The 23021-nt window shown below is 47.6% G+C and overlaps 1 protein-coding gene across 1 annotated transcript in view; it reads right to left on the bottom strand.

Moving 5' to 3' along the window:
* LOC135806388 (uncharacterized) overlaps nt 1-23021 on the bottom strand; it is a 57657-nt gene that overhangs the window by 20747 nt on the left and 13889 nt on the right. Inside the window, exons 9-12 of the mRNA XM_065320564.1 lie at nt 20030-20309; nt 17291-17336; nt 15863-15902; nt 14270-14546 (exon numbers count right to left, since the gene is read on the bottom strand). Of these exons, the coding sequence (XP_065176636.1) occupies nt 14270-14546; nt 15863-15902; nt 17291-17336; nt 20030-20309 (643 nt within the window). The remainder of the gene's footprint in view (nt 1-14269; nt 14547-15862; nt 15903-17290; nt 17337-20029; nt 20310-23021) is intronic.

Genomic DNA, 23021 nt, shown 5'->3' with positions numbered 1-23021 from the left:
GCCTGGTGCAATTAGTGTGTCGACATCGGGATGCTGGAGATCTAGTCGGGATTTGTTTTTTCGATCTTGCCAAGGCCTTCGATACCGTCTGGCACCGGGGGCTTTTGGCCAAGCTTCGTGGATCATTTACTGTAGACGGCAATCCCCTGCTATGGCTGACATCTTACCTAACTGGGCGAACGCAGTACGTCACGGTACATGGGACGTCCTCGGCCAACACAACAGTACTATCCGGAGTTCCCCAGGGTTCCATCCTCGGCCCCCTTCTTTTTATTTTATACGTCAATGATCTGCCCGCAGCTGCCCCGGGCACATCACTGTCCGCAGACGACACAACGCTCCTACGGGCATCTCCTAACATCACTGGCCTGATGAGTAACCCAGCTACCGGGATTCAAAGAGTTATTTCCTGGATGTCGTCTTGGCGGTTATCGCCCAATCTGTCTAAAACTAAAATCATGCTCTTTCCTTCTCAGCCCGATGTTCCGCCCCTCCTCCATCCCACTTTCCCCCAGCCTATAGACATAGTCTCCAGCCATAAGCATCTTGGCATTTTCATTGACTCTAATCTTTCATGGGAACCCCACATCGATTACATATGTAAACGATCAAGTTCATCTTTAGGAATTCTCTCTTCTCACTGTTACCATCTCCCAATCTCTTGTAAACTCCTCTTTTACTCAGCTTACTTACGCCCCATTTTTGATTATGCAGATACTGCTTGGGCTGGAATTTCCACAACCCGTGCTGCCAAGCTCGAGATTCAACACAAAAAAGTCCTCAAAATCCTCCTCCGAAAACCCCGCATGCTTCCATCTTCCACCCTTTATGCCCTTGCTGACACTTCCCCTTTGTCTAAGAGACGTAATTCACATCTTGTCACCCTTATCCATTCTCTCAAACTCAATCTGTGTCCACCTCACCTCCACTGTTTCAACTGGTTCTCTTCCCGTAGCACGAGAAACTCCCTTTCCCTTCCGAAACCTAAGTCCTCCTTTCTACTTCACTCTCCCTTTTTTATTGCGTACTCTGCGTGGCTGGCACTTCCCCAAGAAGCTAAGGACCTTTCTTCCCTCCGCCTTTTTAAGAGCCTTGTCGCGCCTTGATTTTGATTTTGTGTTTCTGATTTGGTTGCAATCACTGCTTATCCATGCCGGTTCCTTTTTCTTCTCCTCCCCTTCTCCCTGCCTTGCCGTGGTTGGCTAACACCCTCTCTCTTTGTATTGGCCGGTGTTCTCACTGTGCTATGAGATGCTGTAATAAATAAATAAATAAATAAATAAAGAAGCAGGGTCATTCACTGCGCAAAACAAACAAGGGCTTGATGTGTAGTGGCTTAACCCAAGCTCCACAGCAAGCGCACATGACGTGGCATCTAAAAATTGTTGTAACATGGGAAATTGTGGGCACAAGTTATGCGATCGAGTCCACATTTTTCCTTGGCTCACCATCCGACTTCCAAAAATTGTGTCAATAAATAAACTATGTACACGAAGGTAACACTCGGCTACATAGACTGTTAGCCTGGAACCTCTCTGTTTTAGACTGTTAGTATGGTTCTGTAGTACGATATTAATAATTATTATTTGTGTTGCACTACAGGCGCATTACAAACGCATTACAAGCGCTCGGAAATGGTGTTCAAGTGCCGACACGAGAACAAGTATCTCCTCAAATACCGCGGTGTCACCTAATATGTCTCCACAGCCTCCTGCCTACAACATCCACACACCTTGCTCACAACACCCTGCCCACACCAGCCATCATTGCGCGAAATCGCGCATCTATGAGCGACATCCACATAAACTGCTGGGACCATGGTTGTGTACTCGAATCTCATTCTGAGCACCCTTTTTTCTTCCTTTTTTCAGCCGTTTTTTTGCAAAAAGTCCTCGAGCTCGATTTTTTTTGATCGATCGTTCTTCAAGGAAAGACGAGTGGACAATCGATCAACAGGGCCGAGGACGAATGCGTCTGGTTGGAGTTCTTGCGTGGCACAGGAGGACCAGACACACATATAGATACATTGCGACGATCTAATCTGGTTTCCTAATACCGCACGCACGACGGTAAGTACAATTCATGTGATTTCAAATTGTTTGTGATCTACAACGTCGCGAGCAGGACGGAAATACAGCAACAGCACGACAACCGTTATACCAGGCAGTAACCAACAGTCACCTCCGTCACATTCTCCAGATCAGAAGGCAAGTGAGGCAGTGAACATGAAGAAATAAAGTATGAAAGAATGAAAAGTGAATAATTCAAAAATCTCAGAAACGTTGAACGTAAAAAAACACTGAGAACAAGAAAAGTGACTTACTTCGATGGCAAAAGACAAAGCGAATGTTCCTCGTATGGACCTGGCTCTTGCGGAATCAGCCACACTGTGGAACCATGTGTTTGATTCCACAAGGGATGGCTACCTGCTCCTCACCAACCAGCCTCCACGACGGTGGTAAAGTCACCAAAAATACGAAAGTTGAACATTTTGTGCATGCATGCAATAGAAAATTTGTGCTGAGTATGTCGAGTGGCCATTCGCACAGGACAAAGCCGTTGCGCAAGCTGTGACCCTGAAATTTCGTCCATTGGTAGCGAGGGTAACCCTGAGCTGGAAAGTGTAAGGGATGGCATGCTACACTCCCCCGCATACGCTTGACAGCACGATTTGAGGCGTGGAGTAGTAATATACCAGTATCTTACTACCCCCTGATACCTGATGCATGGACGTCGTCATCTTCATCCCGCAGATCGAAAATGTACAGGTGTCGCGTGATTTCGCGCAATGCGCTAACATCACACTGCTACTTCAGTAGCTCTGTCATTACCTCTACAGTCTCCTGCCTACAACATCCACACACCTTGCTCACAACCTCCTGCCCACACCAGCCACACATCCTGCGCTAACATTGCACTGCTAGCCCAGTCGCTACCTATAGCCCCCTGCCTACAACAACCACGCACTCTGCACACAGCCTCCTGCCTAAAATAACACCGCTAGCCCTGAAACCTATACAGCCCCCACATTTATTTATTATTATTTATTTATTACAGCATCTCATAGCACAGTGAGAACACCGGCCAATACAAAGAGAGAGGGTGTTAGCCAACCACAGCAAGGAAGCACACAGCTTTCCACACAGCGCTACACGACCCACCCTCTCCTGGCATATATGTATACCGGCATGGCCAGTACCATCCTCATGTTGCCTGATGATTGCGAAAGCATGAAACTCAGAGTAGCGACTACCTTGATTGCCCTTGTTGGTCTGTTGCATTACATGTACTCTCATCAAGTCTTACTTTGAAGCTGATCCCAGGCTTGTGTGACAGTGGTCCGAGTTCTCTACGTTCCGTAAGGATTCTCATTACAGACTCCATTCCAGTTTCGAAGAGATTCCTATTCTTGTGCATTTGTTCTCGAACAAATTCTTTCTAGTATTAACAGTAGTCTCGCGCTCTATCCTGTAAGACATGTAAATCTAACGAGGAAGCAAATCTAACGTTTTAACGGGTGACATTTCTTCGTTATAATAAGTTCTGTTGAGGCTGTAAGGCCACATATGACTGTGATATGTGCGGATATGCCTGAAGACTGCAAGATCGTTAACGTATGTTCTCGTTAACCTATGGATTTTGGACAGTCGTTAAATTCGCGACTCGTTATAATAACATATCTTACAGTATTTGTTTGGCTTGCACATGACTTTCCTTTCCATTCTTTTTGTCATGTATGACGTATCGGCATGACGTGCTTGTGTACATCTATGCACTCTGTTTCAGAACTACATGACAGCATGCTCACGCGGACACAACTACAATAGGCTAGTGCATTTAGCGAATGCAGCGATCCGCTCTTCTTGCTGCAGCACTGGTTCTTCTTCTTCACCTATGTATTTTCTCTACACTAGTTTGTTTTGTATGATTCCACGTCGGTGGACGACGTGGTTGCCATTTCGTGTATGTCCTTTTTCCTGATGGATTTGGAATCTTGTGGAAGAAGAACAGATTATTTTCTAACTCTCTTGATTCCTTGCTGTGGCTTGGTGTACGAGTGTACTGGAGTGCTGGCTGGATGGGACAGAGAGTGTAGGGGCAGTTGAGTAACACTTGTGGACCCTAGTAAGAAACTAGCATATCTGGAACATCATGGAGAGACACAATCGCGATGGCAGAAGTGGTAGTGGTGAGTTGCTTGACTTCAATGTAGCAAGAAAACTAGTCAACAACGGCCAGGTAAGTGCAGCCTTTGGCCTCACAACCATCACATGAAACCTTGGACTACAGTATGAGAGATATGGGAACTTGGTCTTGGACAAAGTGAGAGGCTCGGCTGGGTTAGGACGAGCCGAGGCACAGGTGGCACAAGACATCACACATGACTCAATGAATATCCGTAGATATACAAGGCCACTACACCACAGCAGGCGCACAAGCACACCTCCAACACATTGATGGCCCTCGTGAGCACGGGCAAAGCCAGTGTGCAGAGCAACGACGCAGGGATGATGATGCTTTGACCATGGAAAATGAGACCACCAGCGATAGGAAGCCTATCAGCCAGATCCGGGCGGAGGCTGATGGGAACAGAGGTGGGCTTGACTGGCCACCCATTGAGGATAATAAATTGTAGGCAACACATCCCATCATCAGTGTTGGTTGAGTTCCGGACATTGACCAAGACCGGACCAGTTGAGTAGTGAGATGTGGCGGCGGACACATGCAGCTTTAATTCATCAGAAAGATCATCAGAGAGCAAGGACTCTTGTGGAGCACGGAAAATATGTCAGCAATGACCAGCGATTTTCCAGGCACATGAGTGCCGGTCAGCATGTACCATATCAGCTGCATCAAGATTCATTGCTGCCGCAGAGGGGAGCGGCCAAAATCGGCAGGGTTGATGAGAGGCACGAGAGGTTTGTGGTCTGCCTTGACTGTGCACCGAGGCCCTCCGTACATGCAGTGGTGGAGATACTCGCAAACCCAAACAATGGTGAGGCACTCTTTCTCAATCTGGGTAATGCGCCGCTCAGCTGGAGATAGAGAGCAGAAAGCGCAAGCAATCGGGCACCAATCGCAGCCATCAAGCAGGATGAGTACTTCACACAGACCGTAGATACTGGCATCAGCACTACTACGCGCGGGCTGATGAGGATGAGGAGTGCTAGGATGGCAGGCACCTTGGCTGGGTCAGGACGGGTGCCACTGGCGCCAGCGACCCAGGGATGTCAGAGACTTTTAAAACACACAGGCGAGCGACTCTTGGCTGCGTTTAGGTATACACTTGCAGAAGTGAGAGCTACGTGGACAGCAGCTAGGGCAGCAGCGAGGGCATCATCATGCTCAGCTAGAGTGGGGAGGAAAATGCCATCCATGAAGACAAACACGTTGGGAGAATGCCCTACAATATCCAATAGTCAACGCTTGAAGATGTAGGAGAACTGGAACTGTCTCTTCTCTCTATCACCCCTCTTCACCCAACACAACACACCAGTGCAAACGGCAGCCTCTTGGTGGAAAATGTGTAATACAAAAATGCAAGTTGGCAGTGAAGAGAGAAAGAAAAGAACAACCAGAAGATCAAAGTCACCAGCACTTTGGCCAGCAAAACAAACACGTCGTACAAGGCATACAAAATGGCTGCAGAGCAACCGATAACTGCTCGTCGTGGCTGAAGCAGCTATTGCAGCGACAGCTGCCATGGAGTGCAGGAAACAGATCGCGCTGGCAAAATAGATAGTGAAGAAAACAGCATGCAAATAAATAACACAGCGAGCGATCTTTGCAGGAAACCAATTACTTCAGAAGTACAATTCAAATAAAGTACTTCAAAAGTAAAAAGTAAAATAAATTATCGTGTCCGTTCCCGAAGGGAACTCACGACGGCCGCTAACACCCGGTAAACCCTAGCGGCAGATGCAGCGCCTAACGGTGGGGGTGAGTGGATAAGTTTCACAACCACTGGCACAAGTGCCGAGAACGACCCCATTAGCTGCATCCATGTACTCCTTGTGCCTGGCCACAAGTTCCCAGTTGACTGTGGGTAGCAGCACGGCTGGAAAACCGCTCCCAGGCAGGACTTGAACCAGGTATCTCTCGTATCTCAATCATGGTCTTTGACCAACCCACTGTGCCTGCCTGAATACTTCAAAGAATAATGAGAAGTGAACCAACTAGGACTAGAAGAAATAGAACAGAATATAGAACAAGGACAATGGAAGCGGACTACGGATGAAGCTACAATGAGGCAAGAGGTATGTGTAGTGTTCACACATACATATATGGACTGTCACACGCATATATATATATATAGCAGATTGAGTATATATTATATATATTTAAACAGAGAGGTAGGCGAACAAAAATTATATACACACAACAACAAGGTTGTCAGTTTCATAATACTAAAAGCTTTTCACCCATTTTCACCCAGCACATCAAGGTGCTGCGGCTGTTCAAGCTGCAACCGGACTGACAACTTTATCACGTGTTTGTTCTGGTACTGCATTCCCTTCATGTGTTGTTTCCCGCATTTTTCCACCGCTCCATACATTCTTATGGTAGTGTAGTGTGAACTTGAGGCGCGTAAGAATATTCTTGCTGATTCTCTACCCCCAGTATAAATTCTGGCTTCGTTTTCGTTCTTGCTCATTCCCATGTATCTACTGATGAAAATGGGTGAAAAGCTTTTAGTATTATGAAACTGACAACCTTGTTGTTGTGTGTATATATATATATACACAGTGCCGTTTGTACTCCTATCCATTTACATAGGCCGCTTTCCACACCTGTGCTGACAGTCGGTACGCACCGACTCTGTACTCATGCCCGCACACCATGACATTCTGTTGGCATCATATTGCGGAGCTTTCCGGAGCTCCGAGTTAGTTGTTGTTTGGAATAAAGTAAGAGACCAACATTACAGTATGACAGACTGATGACAGATGTCACCACAACAAATACATAATCGTAATGTTTGTCTCTACACACATTGTATCGTCACACTGCATACATTGTCATATTGTCACAAAGACCTCTGGAGCGCTAGTGATGCTAAAGGGTCAGTTGAAAGGAAACTGGATCAATGGGGTCATGAAGGGGATGACTGGTAAGTTGCACTGGCATCTGCAAGACGATGTTAGCTCAAAGTAGAGCTTCAATATTGAATGGAAGCAATGTAGCTCAAGACAGAGCCGCAGCAAATAGGCAGCAAATAGCTAGATAACACCAGTTGTGAGAGTATACCTGTCACGTCCCTGGATATGACGACTGCTGCCTGATAGTCCTGTGATAGCATGATCTATGTAGTGAGCAGCACTGTGCTGACTGCTGAGCTGTCACGCCCTTTTGATACAAAGTGGTTTGGCTAGTGTCTTGTCCCACGTGCTTAGCATGTAGGTTGAGCGACACGTGATTTCCCATGTACGTGACATGCCTTCTTGGCATGACACGTCATGTGATCCAAGGCCGGAACCTGGTCAGGTAGGTTCTCGCGTTGTGCGTTTCCTGGAAGCGCTTCACTTCCTGGAAATGTGACTCCAGGCTTTGTGCAAAACCACGTCACTACGACGTTCTACCGGTTTCCACGATGCCTCGGTGCTACGTGCAAAGAGGCAAGACTAACAAGCGTTGTAAGTGCAAAAAAAAAGAAGAAGAGGAGAGCCCAGACGTGTGTAAGAGCCAAAACCGTCACCGCGCCAGGTCAAGGGTATCACGCAAGCAGAGCAAAGTACTTGCCCATATTGGCCATAAGAAGCCGCTGAGCAATGGCACGTTGGGTGAGCGGGCTCCCCAACGTGACCCTCATATACGCGTATTGTACGCATGACATGGGTGAGCGGGTTCCCCACATCCCTTTCTGATCTTTCTTCTCTCCATGTTTTTCTTCCTCTTTCTTCTCGAATGATTACCGTAGACCCGGGTGCTCGAATCAGAAACGATTTGACAGGTGTGGAATTTCTCATCTGTAAATCTCAATAATGTCAGAATATACTTTTGGAGAGGCGATGGAACAGGGAAGAGAGTCTGGCTTGACCCACCCAGCAGGAATTCAGAACCTGGGTGCGCTACAACACAAGCTACAGTACGCAGTAAAATTGTCGTATTTCCTTCGGATTTTTTATTTGAAAATTGGGTGCTCGAATCAGAAACAGCGAACTCGTCAGATTGTCTCCGATTCAAGCACACGGGTCTACCATCGTCTACGCTTGGTGTGGCAGTTGAGGGCAGGGAGTAGTAACTTACTACTACTTTTTTGAGAGCAAGATGGTCAGTGGAGCCGCAGATTCAGCAGGTCTTTGGCAGCACCGTACAGGAGACCCATATCCTCGAATCAAGGACCCAGCAAAAAGTGGGTCGCGAGTATTTCAAAAAGCGTTTACCGGGCAGCGCTGAAATTTGGCATACCGTTAGCGGGCCATATGTTGATGGTATTTGTGAAATCTAAACGAAATCGGAACAAGTTTAGGTACAATTTCAGGGTGTTTCTGTTTTGGTACCCTGTGTCTCATTCGAGCACCCGGGTCTACGTGTATTCAGCTTTTCTGCTGACTGGCTGCGCATATTCCAGTTTTACCTGTTGTACTATTTCCTGGAATTACCTCGTACCATTGTAAGCAATGATAATGCCATATCTCTGAAATGCCCTATAAAAGAAGCTCTCATTCTCTCTTTTATTTCAGTCGAGACTCGGTCTCAGCTCTCAGTCTTGGTTTTACTTTGAGCTCGGACTTGAGTGACTACTCACAACGTGCAGTTGACGGTCTTTGTCTGTTGATCGTGTGGGGTTGAACTTGGACCAAGCCAGCTACACTGGTTGGCCCCTGGGTTGTGCTGGGCTCGTTGTGAGGCCACACGTCTATTCAGTCGCCGCTCATAGTGATTTCTGGGTCCGGTCACTGAGCGCAGGGATGCGACAGACCCGATCCGGGGGTACTTCGAAGTACAATTATAATGGTGTGAACGAGGTGGATAGGAAGAGATAGTGGGAGAAGAAATACTGCAGAAGCAAGATCTGTTGCCAGGAAAGACACAGCAGGGCAAGCTGCTGCTTCAGGAAAATAGGACGGGCACCATTTTGTGATCACGCAGTAAGTAATCACATGAAGTCAGTCTTTTAAAATGCAGTACAAAGCTGCACAGGGGCGTAGCTCGCACAGCTGTGGTGGTCATCCGCTAGAGCACATCTGTGGTGGTCATCCGCTAGAGCACATCTGTGGCGTAGTGACCATATGCCACCGGCAACCACATACCGTAGTGTCTTGTATTAAAGCCTATCTCGTATCGAAGCCTGGTTTGAATAGAAGCCTGATTTTCAAGATACACTGTCGGCACATAAGCCAGGTTTTGGTGTTGACACACATAGAAACACCTGGTTTGAATAGAAGCCTGATGTGAATATAAGCCTATTGGCTTCTACAGGAATAAGCCCAGCTTTTTAATACGCGACATTACGGTAGTCACCATTATTTTGTCCATTTTTACTACTGTAGTATGTAGAACCCTTGACGGCCATTTGCTGGTGTGGTGACCGGACTATGTTGACTGGACATGAACTACGCGCCTGAAGCAATGCAGTGCAGCGCATGCGCTGGTTCAGATTGTTGCTAACGAGTACTAGCACAGCTAGTACTCCAGGTGACAATCGCTGACTTCAGAATCTTGAGTACCTCTGTCGTAGACTGGGCTAACTGGAGGCCGAGCATGGCTCCCAATAGATCGAGGTGGGGTACCCGGCCTGATGGTCTTGAGCGGTGCATCTTGCGTCTTCGCGGCAACCATACGGACTAAGATCTGTCCATCTGCAAGGGTTGACACTGCGTACCAGACTGCATACGAACTAAAGCGGGATTCACAGAAGCTTTTTTGCGATGCGACACGCGATGCGACGCGATCTGCGACGGACGCGTGCGATGCGAACTCGCGAAATACCATTCACAGAAGAAGTCAGTGATGCGACAAAATCTTGCTGATTTGGCTACGTCACCATGATATTTGCGCGGTTTGATACAACTTGTACAAATTTATAGGCAACTCTTGAACCTTTGTACAACTTTGCTGTAGAAAAGGTCAAAATCGTACGCCAAATCGCTTGTCGCATCGCATCGCATCGCAAAAGTTGAGCCAAGCTCAACTTCTGCGATGGCCTGCGATGGCCGAGTTGCGGCAGTTGCGTGGGGTGCGACAAGGCTGCGATTTGGGGTTTTCCCGGTTTCGCGCCTGTCGCATCGCGTGTCGCATCGCAAAAAAGCTTCTGTGAATCCCGCTTAAAGGGGAAGTTAAGGCAAAAATTAAAATTTCACCAGTTGTAGTCTTCGGGGTGCTGAGTCGAATGGTCTTGGTCCGAGAAAGCTGAGACGCTCCCTTCCTACTTGAATCCCAATCGAACTCGCGCACTTCCACCGAAACTGGGTGACTGCGCCCTACTAGATGGGGATTTGTATGCAAAATGTCACTAAAAGCGCCATTTCGTTCTTATAAAAGCACGGATGACCGCGATTGGCCCATATATTGTAGTCTTTTGGACGCTAAGTCGACTGGTTTTGGTCCGAAAAGGCTGCGATGCAGCGTTCCTCCTTTATTCCCAATCGAACATGCTTGAAGAAGCGGTCACGTGCTCCTGGGTGCCCAAATCACCTGGTCACCACGCCAGCAAGCGACAACTTTCACACCAAGGTTCAACTCGAGTGACAGGACTGCACCCAAAAAAGGTCAAACAGGCTAGTAAGTTGTACCCTGCAGGCACGGTGACCAGGTGACTGGCGTACGCAGGAGCACGTGACCGCTTGTTCAACCATGTTCGATTGGAATAAAGGAGGAACGCTGCATCGCAGCCTTTTCGGACCAAAACCAGTCGACGCAGCGTCCAAAAGACTACAACATGTGGGCCAATCGCGGTCATCCGTGTTTTTATAAGAACGAAATGGCGCTTTTAGTGACATTTCGCATACAAATCCCCATCTAGTAGGGCGCAGTCACCCAGTTTCGGTGGAAGTGCGCGAGTTCGATTGGGATTCAAGTAGGAAGGGAGCGTCTCAGCTTCCTCGGACCACGACCATTCGACTCAGCACCCCGAAGACTACAACTGGTGAAATTTTAATTTTTGCCTTAACTTCCCCTTTAAGACGTGTCCATCTGCAAGGGTTGACACTGCGTACCAGAGTGCATACGCACTAAGACCTGTCCATCTGCAAGGGTTGACACTGCGTACCAGACTGTTTCTTAGGCTAGCGTTGATGCATGGAATTCGATTCGCTTATTATTCGCGCACATTGTCGTATATGGTTCTTGTCTTGTAGAGTCCAATATCTGATGTCATAATATAATTACGGTCAAGTGTATGTGTGAGTATGGTGTGATATTTGACACATGTATGGTATGTGGTCGTACATGGGTACAGACAGCATAACATAGTAAATTCATGACTGCCCTGAGACACAAATCCACGATTTGTGTTTCGACTGCTTTTCCGAATGAAAAATGCGAAAGTTCACAATCCAGTTCGCGAAGTTCGCGAACTCGAACGCGAAATTCGTGATGCTTATCCTCTGTTATGAACCCTCTGATTCTCTAAATTGTCAGGAACGAATGACCACACGGCACGAGGACAACTGTTGATACTTAAACAGTATATTAACTTCGATCCAACATACTAACTAACACTAAGACCACCATCTAGTTATAGCGTGAAAATGACAGCGTGTATCAGAAAAGCATACTCATACAACATACAACTACAGCGCACACAGCAAATCGCACATAGCGCATGTAGCCCACGCCGCAAACATCAGCGGTACGGCGGAGTCGAGATACAACTGCATTGAAACGAACACAATGTCACAAGCGAGAAGGCCTTTCACACTTAAGAACTTGTGGTTTCGTAACATTCTCCCCGCCAAAGGGCTTCTCACCGTCGTACAACAACTCAAAAGTCAAAGGCTCACCACTACCTCTGGCGCTGTCATATCCCAATCAAGACTGGCTGCCCACATCTCCTGTGTGCAGATTTCCCACGCGGGGCAGCAAACGGAGCTAGGGATAGTAATGGGTCGAACACTTTAATTAAAAGCAATATGCTGTACCACTAGGCACTTTGTAATTCGCTGCTGTCTGTTGGCTTCGAGAATGTAAAGCCAAACTGGTCACTACCAGGCCGCAACTGTATACCAAGAGAACGCTTCCTAGGACAGCTGGTGAATGACTCCGCCACTTTTTGGCGCTCATCCCGGCGGTGCTCCAGACAAACGATAGCTGGTGATAGTGTTCAACTGCTTTCTTGTCACTCTCCACCTAATCCAGTGTATCGTCGATGTAGGTTGACTCTAAAACTGCGTCGCCACCACCAGGGTGAGCCACTGCATGTTGCTATGCATGGTTTCGGACAACGTAGTGCACGATGAATGGTGAAACGTTGAATCCAAACACCGGTCGGATGACACTGACCTCGTCTTGTGCATGCGACAAAAACTGGAGGTGCTTGATATCATCAGGATGTACATGTACCTCGACTTGCAAGTACATTTCTTTTACATCACAGACCAGGACCACTGGGTCCTGACGGAATCGTAGCAGCATGTCAAATAGCCCTCTCTGCAGCTTTGGACCAGGGAAGAGTGAAATTCCCTGATAATGTGCTGCCGCATCAAAGACCATGCATGCCTTCAAGTTCTGGTGGTCTGGTCTATATGCACAATTGGGAAATGTGGCATGCAGGAACCAACCGGAGTCCGAGTTGGCGATGTACACTGCTGGCATTTGCTCTACATAACCGTGCTTTGTACGTAATCGTCGATGACTTGGCTGCATGATGCTGCTACTGCACTGCTACTCTGCAGCTGTGCTGGAGTCGCTTCCCCGTGCTGCTGAGCCGGCTCAGTACCGTACGGTAGTTGTTTATAAGCTCTACTTTCCTGGTGTTCCATGGCAGGTGGATCTCGCAAGTGCAAGTCAGTGATGATGCAAAGCGGTCGGCGGCCTGATGCTTGGCTGTTGTCAACTGTGCGTGATCACATGCTGGGTGCCACTTTGATTGAGCTCTCAGAACCGCACTGAGTACAGTCTGACTGAGCTGCTCTAGATTGGCGGTTATCATACCGTGTCCGGTGAGTGATGTAATGGCTGTGTCACCGGGATTGATGAGGCCGGCACAAGTCCAGTCTAGCAGTGTTCTTGGTGCAACAAGCTCTCCTGAACCGCTTTCAATCTTGTCTAGTGATGCGTGCAGGTACGGATGATCGATTCCAGTGATTACCTCTATGTGTTTTGTTCCATTTGAAGGTGGAAATGGAAACTCTCTCAAGTGCTGCCATCAATTTCGCTAGTTGTTCCAGATAATTGCCTCAAGTGATGGAGTCCCATTGTTGGTTGTCAATGCCGCGAAGTCACACCCGGCATATCCATCATTGCTGGTGCTTTGGCTGTTAACCGAGGCAATGTCGAACGTTGTCGCCACTTTGTTGAGGAGCAATACCGTGATCCTCTTGGTCTCTCCTGTCAGACCCAGCTGAGCTGCAATGCTGCTGTTCATGTAGGACACAGTGCTGCCATCTTCAGGCAGAACGTTCTTGGCAATATTGCGTTTGCCAAAAAAGTAATTTTCTTGTCCACCAACTCGCGTTCCGTTTGCCGTTCATCAATGACACCGGCACTGTCTGTACTGCGCTCTGTGCTCAGATTACTTGATGTGATGAGTTCTGGTATTCTTCATGAGCGCACTGGTTCCGGATGCTGGCTCCCGTTCCATGTCCATGCCCTTGCCGAATGGGGGAAACCCAGCCTCGGATAGCTGGCCTGACTTGTCTTGTAGACTGCTGGTTGATGCTCCTTGCTCAGCCATACTCTTTTCTCTACTGTTCTTAGCTCCATCATATTTCCTCACTCTTGGATCCGCATCGTCGTCAGCATGACATACTAACATTGTACAATAGCATGGGTCTAGGAACGTACAGGTACTACAGGTACTACAGGTACTACAGGCCATGCAGACAGCACCACACTACAAGCTAAACTACGCCATATTTTCAAATGATCATGTACAAACAGCTGTGGGAGGCGGGGGGGGGGGGGGGGGGTAGAGAGATTAAATAGCAGCAGGAGTACATAACAAAGAGTGTGCAACTCCCACCGTGAGCTGCAATGGGATCAGCCACGGCGGAATTTGCATTGCACTGAGTTGCACACTCTTGGCAATGCACTCTTGTTAGCAGATCAACTGTTTGACCACAGTAAATTATTTAACAACATGCACCTTAATGCACCAAGCTCTCACCTCCATGGATTTGCTTCCTCATAAGCTTCTTTGCAATCTCTGCTACTTCTCCGCCTACTTCATAGAGGATGCGTGGAAGTTTCTCATACTCTGCTTGCGATTTCCGTTCAAGAATGTCAATCAGATGATCTGTTGCCACGTCACTGCTATATCGTTCGCACACCTTCCGCATATCGCGCTTCTCCTGTGTATTGATTATGGCCTCCGCCTCCAGTTGGACCAGCAGATTTTGCGGATCCAAGTATCGACGTAATTTAGGAGTTTCAGGTAGAAATACCTATATTAATGTAAAAGAAGAAGAAGAGGAGGAAACAAAGATGCACAAGACAACAGCAAATCTCAGACCTCCCAATTCATTCAAATTACTGAAATTACAAAAGCAATCGCACAGTCATGTATACCCTAGTGACCACCTGGTCGGGAGATGGGCTCACAGCCTAAATTGCGACCTTGGACAATAACTCATCCTCTGGTTTGGACAGTGGTACAATTCCTGGGAGAGGAAGAAATCTAAGTCTGATCAGACCATTTGTGGGAAATCCAGAAAGTACCCTGAGTACCTGTCTGTACGACCAGGGGTGTTGGGACGGTATTCCATTGAAGACCCATGTACTTGGCCTCAGGTCTCTCCAGGTTTCCACAAATGCTCCAGCCTGTCACTATGGGTGGGGTTTGGGACAGCCCCTATGTCCTGGCAGTTCCTTTTATACTTGTGGGGAACAACAGGTCTCCAAAGAACAGGTCCCACGAAGGATGGACGCCCTGAGGAGGCACTTTGGGCATTTTTAGGCAATTCCGTCGTGAGGTGGTGACATTTTGTATCAGACAGCATGTCACTGAGATGCATCGCCACCAATGGTGATTGCCCCAGCACCAGCTCCATCAGACCCTGAATAAACTGGCACTGGTCAAATCCTGTCCAGAGTACGATCAGGAGATGAATAACATCGAGGACCTTGCCCACATACGTGCAGCTCTGTTGGCATCGGCCTAAACCTGCACATATGATAGAATGGTATCCACTCTTGCACATCGTGCCCCATCGACATCGGGTCATGGACATAGCTTATGCATCCATCAGCATTCATTCAGACAGGGAGCCATGGAATTTCTCCCATAAATGCGGTGTCATGTCAACCATGAAAATTCATCCATGCACCAGCTGTTTGTTGCCGAAGGCCATACTATAAGTGTAAGGTGTAGCATGCCGATGCTAAGTACGGTGAGAACTGTCGATGCTCTCCTGCTCGGACGGAAATGGCCATTTTGTACATCAGGATACTGGCAACAGGCTTTCACCTCCGATAAGTTTATAGGAGGATGCTGATCCTAATGTGCAGGTACATTGTACATTGGAGGAGTAAGTGGCTCAGAACTGGACTTCTGGACTTTGTACAAGGCTTTCATTCATCTTCATGAACAGTCCACCAGTCTTCAAATGAATCAGAGGGATATTCTATCAATTTGATTTCGTTTCATTTCATTTGATCATTTGACATGTACGGAAATATTACCAATGTGGGTCTTCACCACTTTGCAAGTCACTGTAAGTGACGCATAGCATAGTTGTGGACAGTTATGCGGTCTACTTACCGTTTGCCACCATTGCCTCCCTGGTTTCAGTTCTTCATGACTGTACAAAAAATAGGAACGGGGCGAAAAAGTAGAAATTTCAAGTTGCAGTTCAAGTATTAAACAGGGATGTGTGCATGCAGCCAGTGCAAATGTACACCTTACATGGGCTATCTATCTGTACAAACTCAAACACAGGAGTCAGACATGAAAGATAATTTTGAAACTTCATTCTGCGTTTTCAAGCTTTGGGAAAGTTGAAAGCACAGCAACAGCGAAAATGCCTGCAATACCTTTATCTCCCGTACTTTGTCAACGGCTTTTTGTTTGTAGTTCAGAGACAAGGTATGCAAATGGCAAGAACACCCAATGGAAGAAAACTCTCAGATGCTCTTGTGCTCACCACAGGCCATTGAGAGTAGCCTCTACAGGCTACCTGCAACAAGTCATAGCTTTCTTATTCAACACATCGGCAATACGTCCCATAGTTATGAAATGAAAACAGCATACACTTGCATGTAATTATGCAAATCATATTGATAAGTCACCCCGCCACCCACGTGTCTTCAGTGCAGAGACTTCTCAAGAGACTGATTGTACTTCAGATTCTAATGTAGTCTTTATGATGTAGATTAAGCAATCATTGGTTCTAACACTTCTAAATCATGCACCACCACACATGACAATTAGTTGCTTTTCTGGGCCAATGGTTTAAGTTTACCACACACCACCTCTGACTTGAATACACTATGATAATATGTACACTCCAGTATGTGATCAGAGCCATCATGGCATGGAGTTTGGCTAAAAGTGGCAGGTTGCTGTCAAAAGAGACAGAATGCATGTGTACGTGTGGAGCCTTGTTCCAGAAACTTGCGGGCCACTGCCTTCTAGTGACTGCAAACACATGCACTGCAGGGTGGTCACATATACCAGGCTCTAGCAAGTTAATCCAAGAGTAGGCAACTGCTGCAGGCTGATACCAAGAGTAGATAAACAAGAGTGTGCAACTCCGGATCTGTCCTGCACAATCTGCAGATACCCCCGCCCACGGCGGAATTTTTTGTTGACGTCACCTTTTTCAGAGAAACGCGCATTTTGCCGCAGAGCAGTATGAGAGCACGTGCTGGGCACCGACCTTGTAGTGTAAAGCCCGGCCAAGTGCACGAGGGAAAACTTTCGAAAAGACTCGCAGCGCGTGCGTAGTCGAAAAGATTACGTCAACAAAAAATTCACCGTGGGCTAACCCATCCACGAGTTGCACACTCTTGTTTATCTACTCTTGCTGATACTGGTAGCTGTCACGAATCACGCATAGCTTATTTTCAGAATCATCTCATTTTCTGATGTACTAGTAACCAGCTCTACACATGCTCTCAAGATGGTAGGTTGACCACAAACAATGCAGTCTAGTACAATGCAGTCTAGTGGTGAATAATATAATTATACCTTCTGGATAGGAGGTTCATGATGAACGAGCTCTTTGCACCGGCATCTGGTTGAATGAACATTATGAAGTCAGTCGTAACAGCAAGGGCAACAAGAACAGCACCAGAAGAAGCAGAAGAAATCCTTCAGATAAAACGTAAAACATTCCGATATGTATCGGCTAGAGGTTCCTCCAACTTGTGAAAAAATATTCTCCTCCAGACTACACCCCATAGTTCATCGCACTACCCTAAAAGCCAGCTACAGCTGCATGCCCAATGTAGGCACCATGATCAAGCAGCACGACAACAAAGTCATGCAACGCAAGCACCGGAACCACAACAGTGGTGACTAACTGAAGGGACTTGAAAAACCAGATTCAACAGCCACCAACAATGCATTTGACACAGGAAATATGAGTACAGCACATGACAATCAAAGTGCATCAGGAGACTAACCGACAAAGGCCAACCACGTTTTGTTGTGCTTATGGGGTCTCGAAGCCCTAAAATTCATTTTCCGTTGCTTCAGGGCCACTATAGGTATGGCGGTGCAAGCCGGGCTCCCCCTCTTGCCCCAGGTGCTTGTGGGGTCTCCAGGGCCTTGCACATGTTAGAGGCGGCTTGGGAACACTTGAATGCCGCTCCCCTGCGGGGAGGCGTTTCTGCCTCTGGGGTGTTTTGGACACCCATGAGAAAGCCCAAGCTGTCAGTCTGTATTCCCCCTGGTATTTTGCTACCTGTTAGTTGACAAATGCATTGTGTCATATTGTTCACAGTTCCTATAACCTAAAGTCCATCCCTTCCCGATCACACATTTCAAGTGCTCTCATGCAGACTGACAAATATCTGCCTTTCTCACACTTCTGCTACTGGCACCCACACATGACCAGCGCTCTGCAAAAACCGACCTTAGGTGCTTTTTTGGCGAAATTGAGTTTGTGCTGGATTGTTGACCCATGCCCCTTTCTTCAACTTCTGGTGAAGTTTGAGGTGGATTGCATACATATTCAGTTAGATACAATGACAATTTCTTTGCACTTTTCCTACAATTTTTGAGGAAAAGTAGCAAAAATCCTGGATTTTGTGCTACATTTCGGAGCCAATGTTGTGAGAGTTCAAGCAGCATGATTGCAACCAAACTTTGCAGAATAAATCTGTATGTCATGATCGTCAAAAGGGAAGGTTTGTGATGGCATTGGATCTTCCTGTTGTGGAGATAGACACATTCTATCTCTGTTCTGCGGATGGTGTTGCTCACGATCTGCTGCAAGAGGTATTTGGCTCTGTACGAGGATATGCCAGCCGGAGTGATGGGTAGAGGCAGGTGCAAAGTAGTGAAGAAGCTCGGATCAATGTCGGGTTAACGGATATTGATAGTTTTATCTGGTACTGGTAGTAGAACATCTAGTTATGTCTACATCTGCCGCACACATTGTTTCATAATCGGTGATATCATGGCAGTCTCTTTTCCAAATCTTGCCAAACGTACTGTATGCAGCTTTGCCATCAGGCTTTGTGAACGCCTGGTGAACAAGCTTCTTCGTAGTGATACTGGGCAAATACATGTACATGTAGGTTGGTACTGGCTTGTTGTGCCCATGTGGATCTGCAGGTTAAGGGAGGCCATGAGCTACAGCATAATGCTCTATAGAATGCTTCAGCTCCACAACATCTTCCACAGGCAGTGCATTCCAGAGTCCTGTGTTGGGCTGATTTCACTTGCACTGACAGCAGCCTGCACAGATTTCAGCACCCAGGGCTTGATCCTGGGCTGGAGGCATACACAAAGACTTCCTGACATGCATGTACATGACTTCCACATCAGCCACTGACAGTAGTCTTCAGTAGTTCAGAGTAGTATTGTTGAGCCCCATCTATCACATCTCCCAGCATGCTGGACGCGCTGGGTAGCCTCACCACGTGTCCTGAGCACGTCTAGCTTTCCGCCTACATGTACACACAAGCAGCGCTCTGACTTGGTCAGGACGTGCGCTGCTGTGAGCGCTGTAACTGTAAAGCAAGGTTTCAAGTGTCACTCTCTTGAAACAGCACCAGTGCGGAACAACTACAGCCCTTGTCAAACTTGTCGCGCGCCTCCTGGATTGTAGACAGTACTTGAACCGATTTTTCTTGGTCTGCACTCCGTTTATTGCCGGCATTGAGGGGCTGGGCTGGTGGCAAAACTGACGCCTGATCGAAATTCTCCTCCGCATGGCCGTCCAGCTCGATCAGCGTTGCGTCCTGCGATTCCACATCCGACTCTCCTCGGCACTGCTGTCATCAGAACTGCGATTGGACCAGGCCAAAAAATGACTATTCATCGTGAAGGAGTTAGGATGAAACCTCTGGGAGAAGCCCACAGCAATTATTTGAGCTAGCAACCGTCTTCTGCTTCGTTCCGCCATGACTCTCACCTTGTGATCTTCAAATATCGACAGACCGTGACGTTTTGTTCTTTTTCTCAAAAAAATTACGAAGCACCTAAGGTCAGTTTTCGCAGAGCGCGGGTCACATTATAATCCGTGCCAAACTAAAGCTGATAGCTCTATGGCTATAGGATCAAGGCCCAGGTGCAGCTCCTAAAGCGGTGGGAGGTCAGAAGATCAGACTCACCACCAAGTGGTCAAAGACCGGAAACTCCTTTCCATAAAACTCAAAATTTCCCCCTCAGCAGAGACTCCGTGGGCCAGTGCTCTATGAATAAAATGCAAGTAAGGTGCCAAAAACGAAACAGTGTACTATCTAACAACATCTGTACCTTGAAGAGCACGCCTTGCATCATTCGAGAGTTCCTCTGCCAAGATGGTTCTTTCGAGGTCTCTTAGCACTCCAAGAAATTTCTTGAATCCACCATCACCAGTTGTTTTTAAGAGGCTGGATAGACGAGCAATTGCGGTTGTGCAATCTCGAGTACTTTTAGTCACCAGGTCTTGGCAATCTAAGGGTGAAATGAGATCCTTGCGTCTCATCATTTTGGCGATAGTACTGAAATTCTCCGACAGCTCTTTCTCTATCAGCTCTCGTCTTGTGCGAAACACCTAGAGAATTGAAAGAAAGATGACCATTAGTTCAGAAGAAGAATTCAATTTATATCCCTCCATTGCAGTCATCTCACTAACTGAAGAATGCCAACATTGCAGGTGAAATGGATCTTGTTAGGACATGTTCGGATTCCTTAACACTTGAATGTTTAAATATTTAGGCTATGATCAAACGCTTTTCATCCCTCTCAAGTGTGTGTAGGCTATGATCGTATGCAAAATGTCACTAAAAGCGCCATTTCGTTCTTATAAAATCACGAATGACCGCGATTAGCCCATATGTTGTAGTCTTTTGGACGCTGAGTCGACTGGTTTTGGTCCGAGAAAGCTGCGATGCAGCGTTCCTTCTTTATGCAGGAGTTGCATTTTAATAGAAAATGTGGGCTTTGCGCAGCAAAGCCTAGTTAGCCCATGCACACGCATGCTGGTGGTGGAGTGCTGCGAGTGCGTGTCATGTGACCACCTCGTGATTAAGCCGTGTGCGCCGTGTGTGGCCTGGCAAACTTTTATGGACAATCGTGGATCCGGCGTCTAATTATTTGGAGACGTGTTTTGCTGAGCTGTCTTTGTTTCTCCGGTTGGGGGGGGGGGGGGGCAAACGGGCCTCCTATTATGTCTGTATGTTGTGACGCCTGATGCCAGGCAGTCGTGTGTGAGCCCTCGGTGGGCGATTGGCTGGCCTCGGTGGCCGTTTGTGTGCCCTCGGCGGGCAAGATGATATCGGCCCACGTGGGCAGTTTGCTTGCCTCGGTGGCAATTTGCGCACCATCGATGGGTTGTCTGCTGGTTTAGCCCTCGACGGGCGGTTTGCTGGCCGCGGCGGCCATTTGAGCGCCCTCGGTGGGCAGTATACTAGTTTAGCCCTCGGCGGGCGGTTTGCTGGCCTCGGCGGCCATGTGTGCGCCCTCGGTGGGCAGTATGCTAGTTTAGCCCTCGGCGAGCGGTTTGCTGGCCTCGGCGGCCATTTGCGCGCCCTCGGTGGGCAGTAGGCTAGTTTAGCCATTCGGGCGCCCTCGGTGGGCAGTATGCTAGTTTAGCCCGCGGCGGGCCGCGGTGGCCATTTGTGCGCCCTTGGCGGGCGGATGCTAGTTTCAGGCATGCATCTTTACTCAATCAATTATTATCAAAGAGCATATTCATGAATATTTGAATTGTCCAAAAGAAATCATGGCAACCTCCAACCCAATGTGTCTATTGTATGTTTGTGCACGCCATTGTGAGCGGTACGTTGTGCGGGTGTCTGCGTGTCAGAGCATGGGTACACCAGTGGCGTGTGCGTGCATGTGTGCGCGTGCGTCTGTCTGCATGAGTGCACGAGTGCCCAAGCTGGGTGTGCGGGTGCACTTGGAGGTGCTTGCATGTTGACGGGTGCAGGGGCTAAGTATATTTTTCGCAGTAAAAGAGTATTTATTTGTAGAGCTTGTTTTGATACAGATTCCTAGGTTCAAACCCCAAGATGGGCAGTTAGTTACATTTTTTCTCTCCTTGCGTATTTTGTATCTGCATGTTGTTACCCTTTCCGTGAGTCGCTCGTGAGTAATGTATGAGTCGTGTATGGCTAAACCCGTATTTACCCGTATGATTGGCTGCTAGTGTTATTGTTCTAGAACATTAGCGTAATTAACCAATCACAGCTCTGGAATATTCTAGAATTTCGTCGGCGACCGGTTTATATAGATTACTCATTGGTTGATGACCTAAAGAACATGGCTGCCGTTCGCCGTGTGTTCATGCATCGTTCTTTTCTTGTGCTTTTTCACTTCTTATCTTTACTTGCCGAGTGTGTAACTAATAATTCTGTCCTAACGAGTATTCGTGAAACCACAAAGTGAGTGCTTTGTTTGAGTGTGTGAAATTGTCACCGAGGGCCAGCTACTACATTGGTGGCAGCGGTGGGATTCGAACCCACGCCTCCGGAGAGACTGGAATTTATTCCCAATCGAACATGGTTGAACAAGCGGTCACGTGCTCCTGCGTGCCCAAGTCACCTGGTCACAGCGCCAGCAGGCGAGAACTTTCACACCAAGGTTGAACTCGAGTGACAGGACTGCACCCAAAAAAGGTCAAACAGGCTGTAAGTTGTACCCTGCAGGCACGGTGACCAGGTGACTGGTGCACGCAGAAGCACGTGACCGCTTGTTCAAGCATGTTCGATTGGGAATAAGGGCCGAGCGCTGCATCGCAGTCTTTTCGGACCAAAACCAGTCGACTCAGCGTCCAAAAGACTACAACATATGGGCCAATCGCGGTCATCCGTGCTTTTATAAGAACGAAATGGCGCTTTTAGTGACATTTTGCATACAAATCCCCAGTAGGGCGCAGTCACCCAGTTTTGGTGGAAGTGCGCGGGTTCGATTGGGATTAAAGTATGAAGGGAGCCATTCGACTCAGCACCCCGAAGACTACAACTGGTGAAATTTTGATTTTAGCCTTAACTTCCCCTTTAACTTCTCCTTTCAGAACATCAGTTGACAGCAAATCACACGGCAGGAAATCAGGGAATCAGTGCTTGCATGTAGCAGAAATGGTCTGGCTGTGGTTAAGGCATTTTAGCAGGTAAGGAGTCTAGGATGCTTGGCTGAAATTGCTTGGAGCAGCAGGCGAGCATAGTGACATGATCTAAAACCATAAAATCGGTTTGTTCAACAAATGTGATTACTGATTAGGCAAGCTGGTAGGATAAGGCTACGCTCGGCTCAGCATTATTCA

The sequence above is a fragment of the Sycon ciliatum genome, chromosome 1, assembly GCF_964019385.1.
Source record: "Sycon ciliatum chromosome 1, ocSycCili1.1, whole genome shotgun sequence".
Classification (NCBI taxonomy): Eukaryota; Metazoa; Porifera; class Calcarea; order Leucosolenida; family Sycettidae; genus Sycon; species Sycon ciliatum.
Note: the sequence above shows the minus strand (reverse complement) of the source record. Positions and strands in the feature narration are given on the sequence as shown.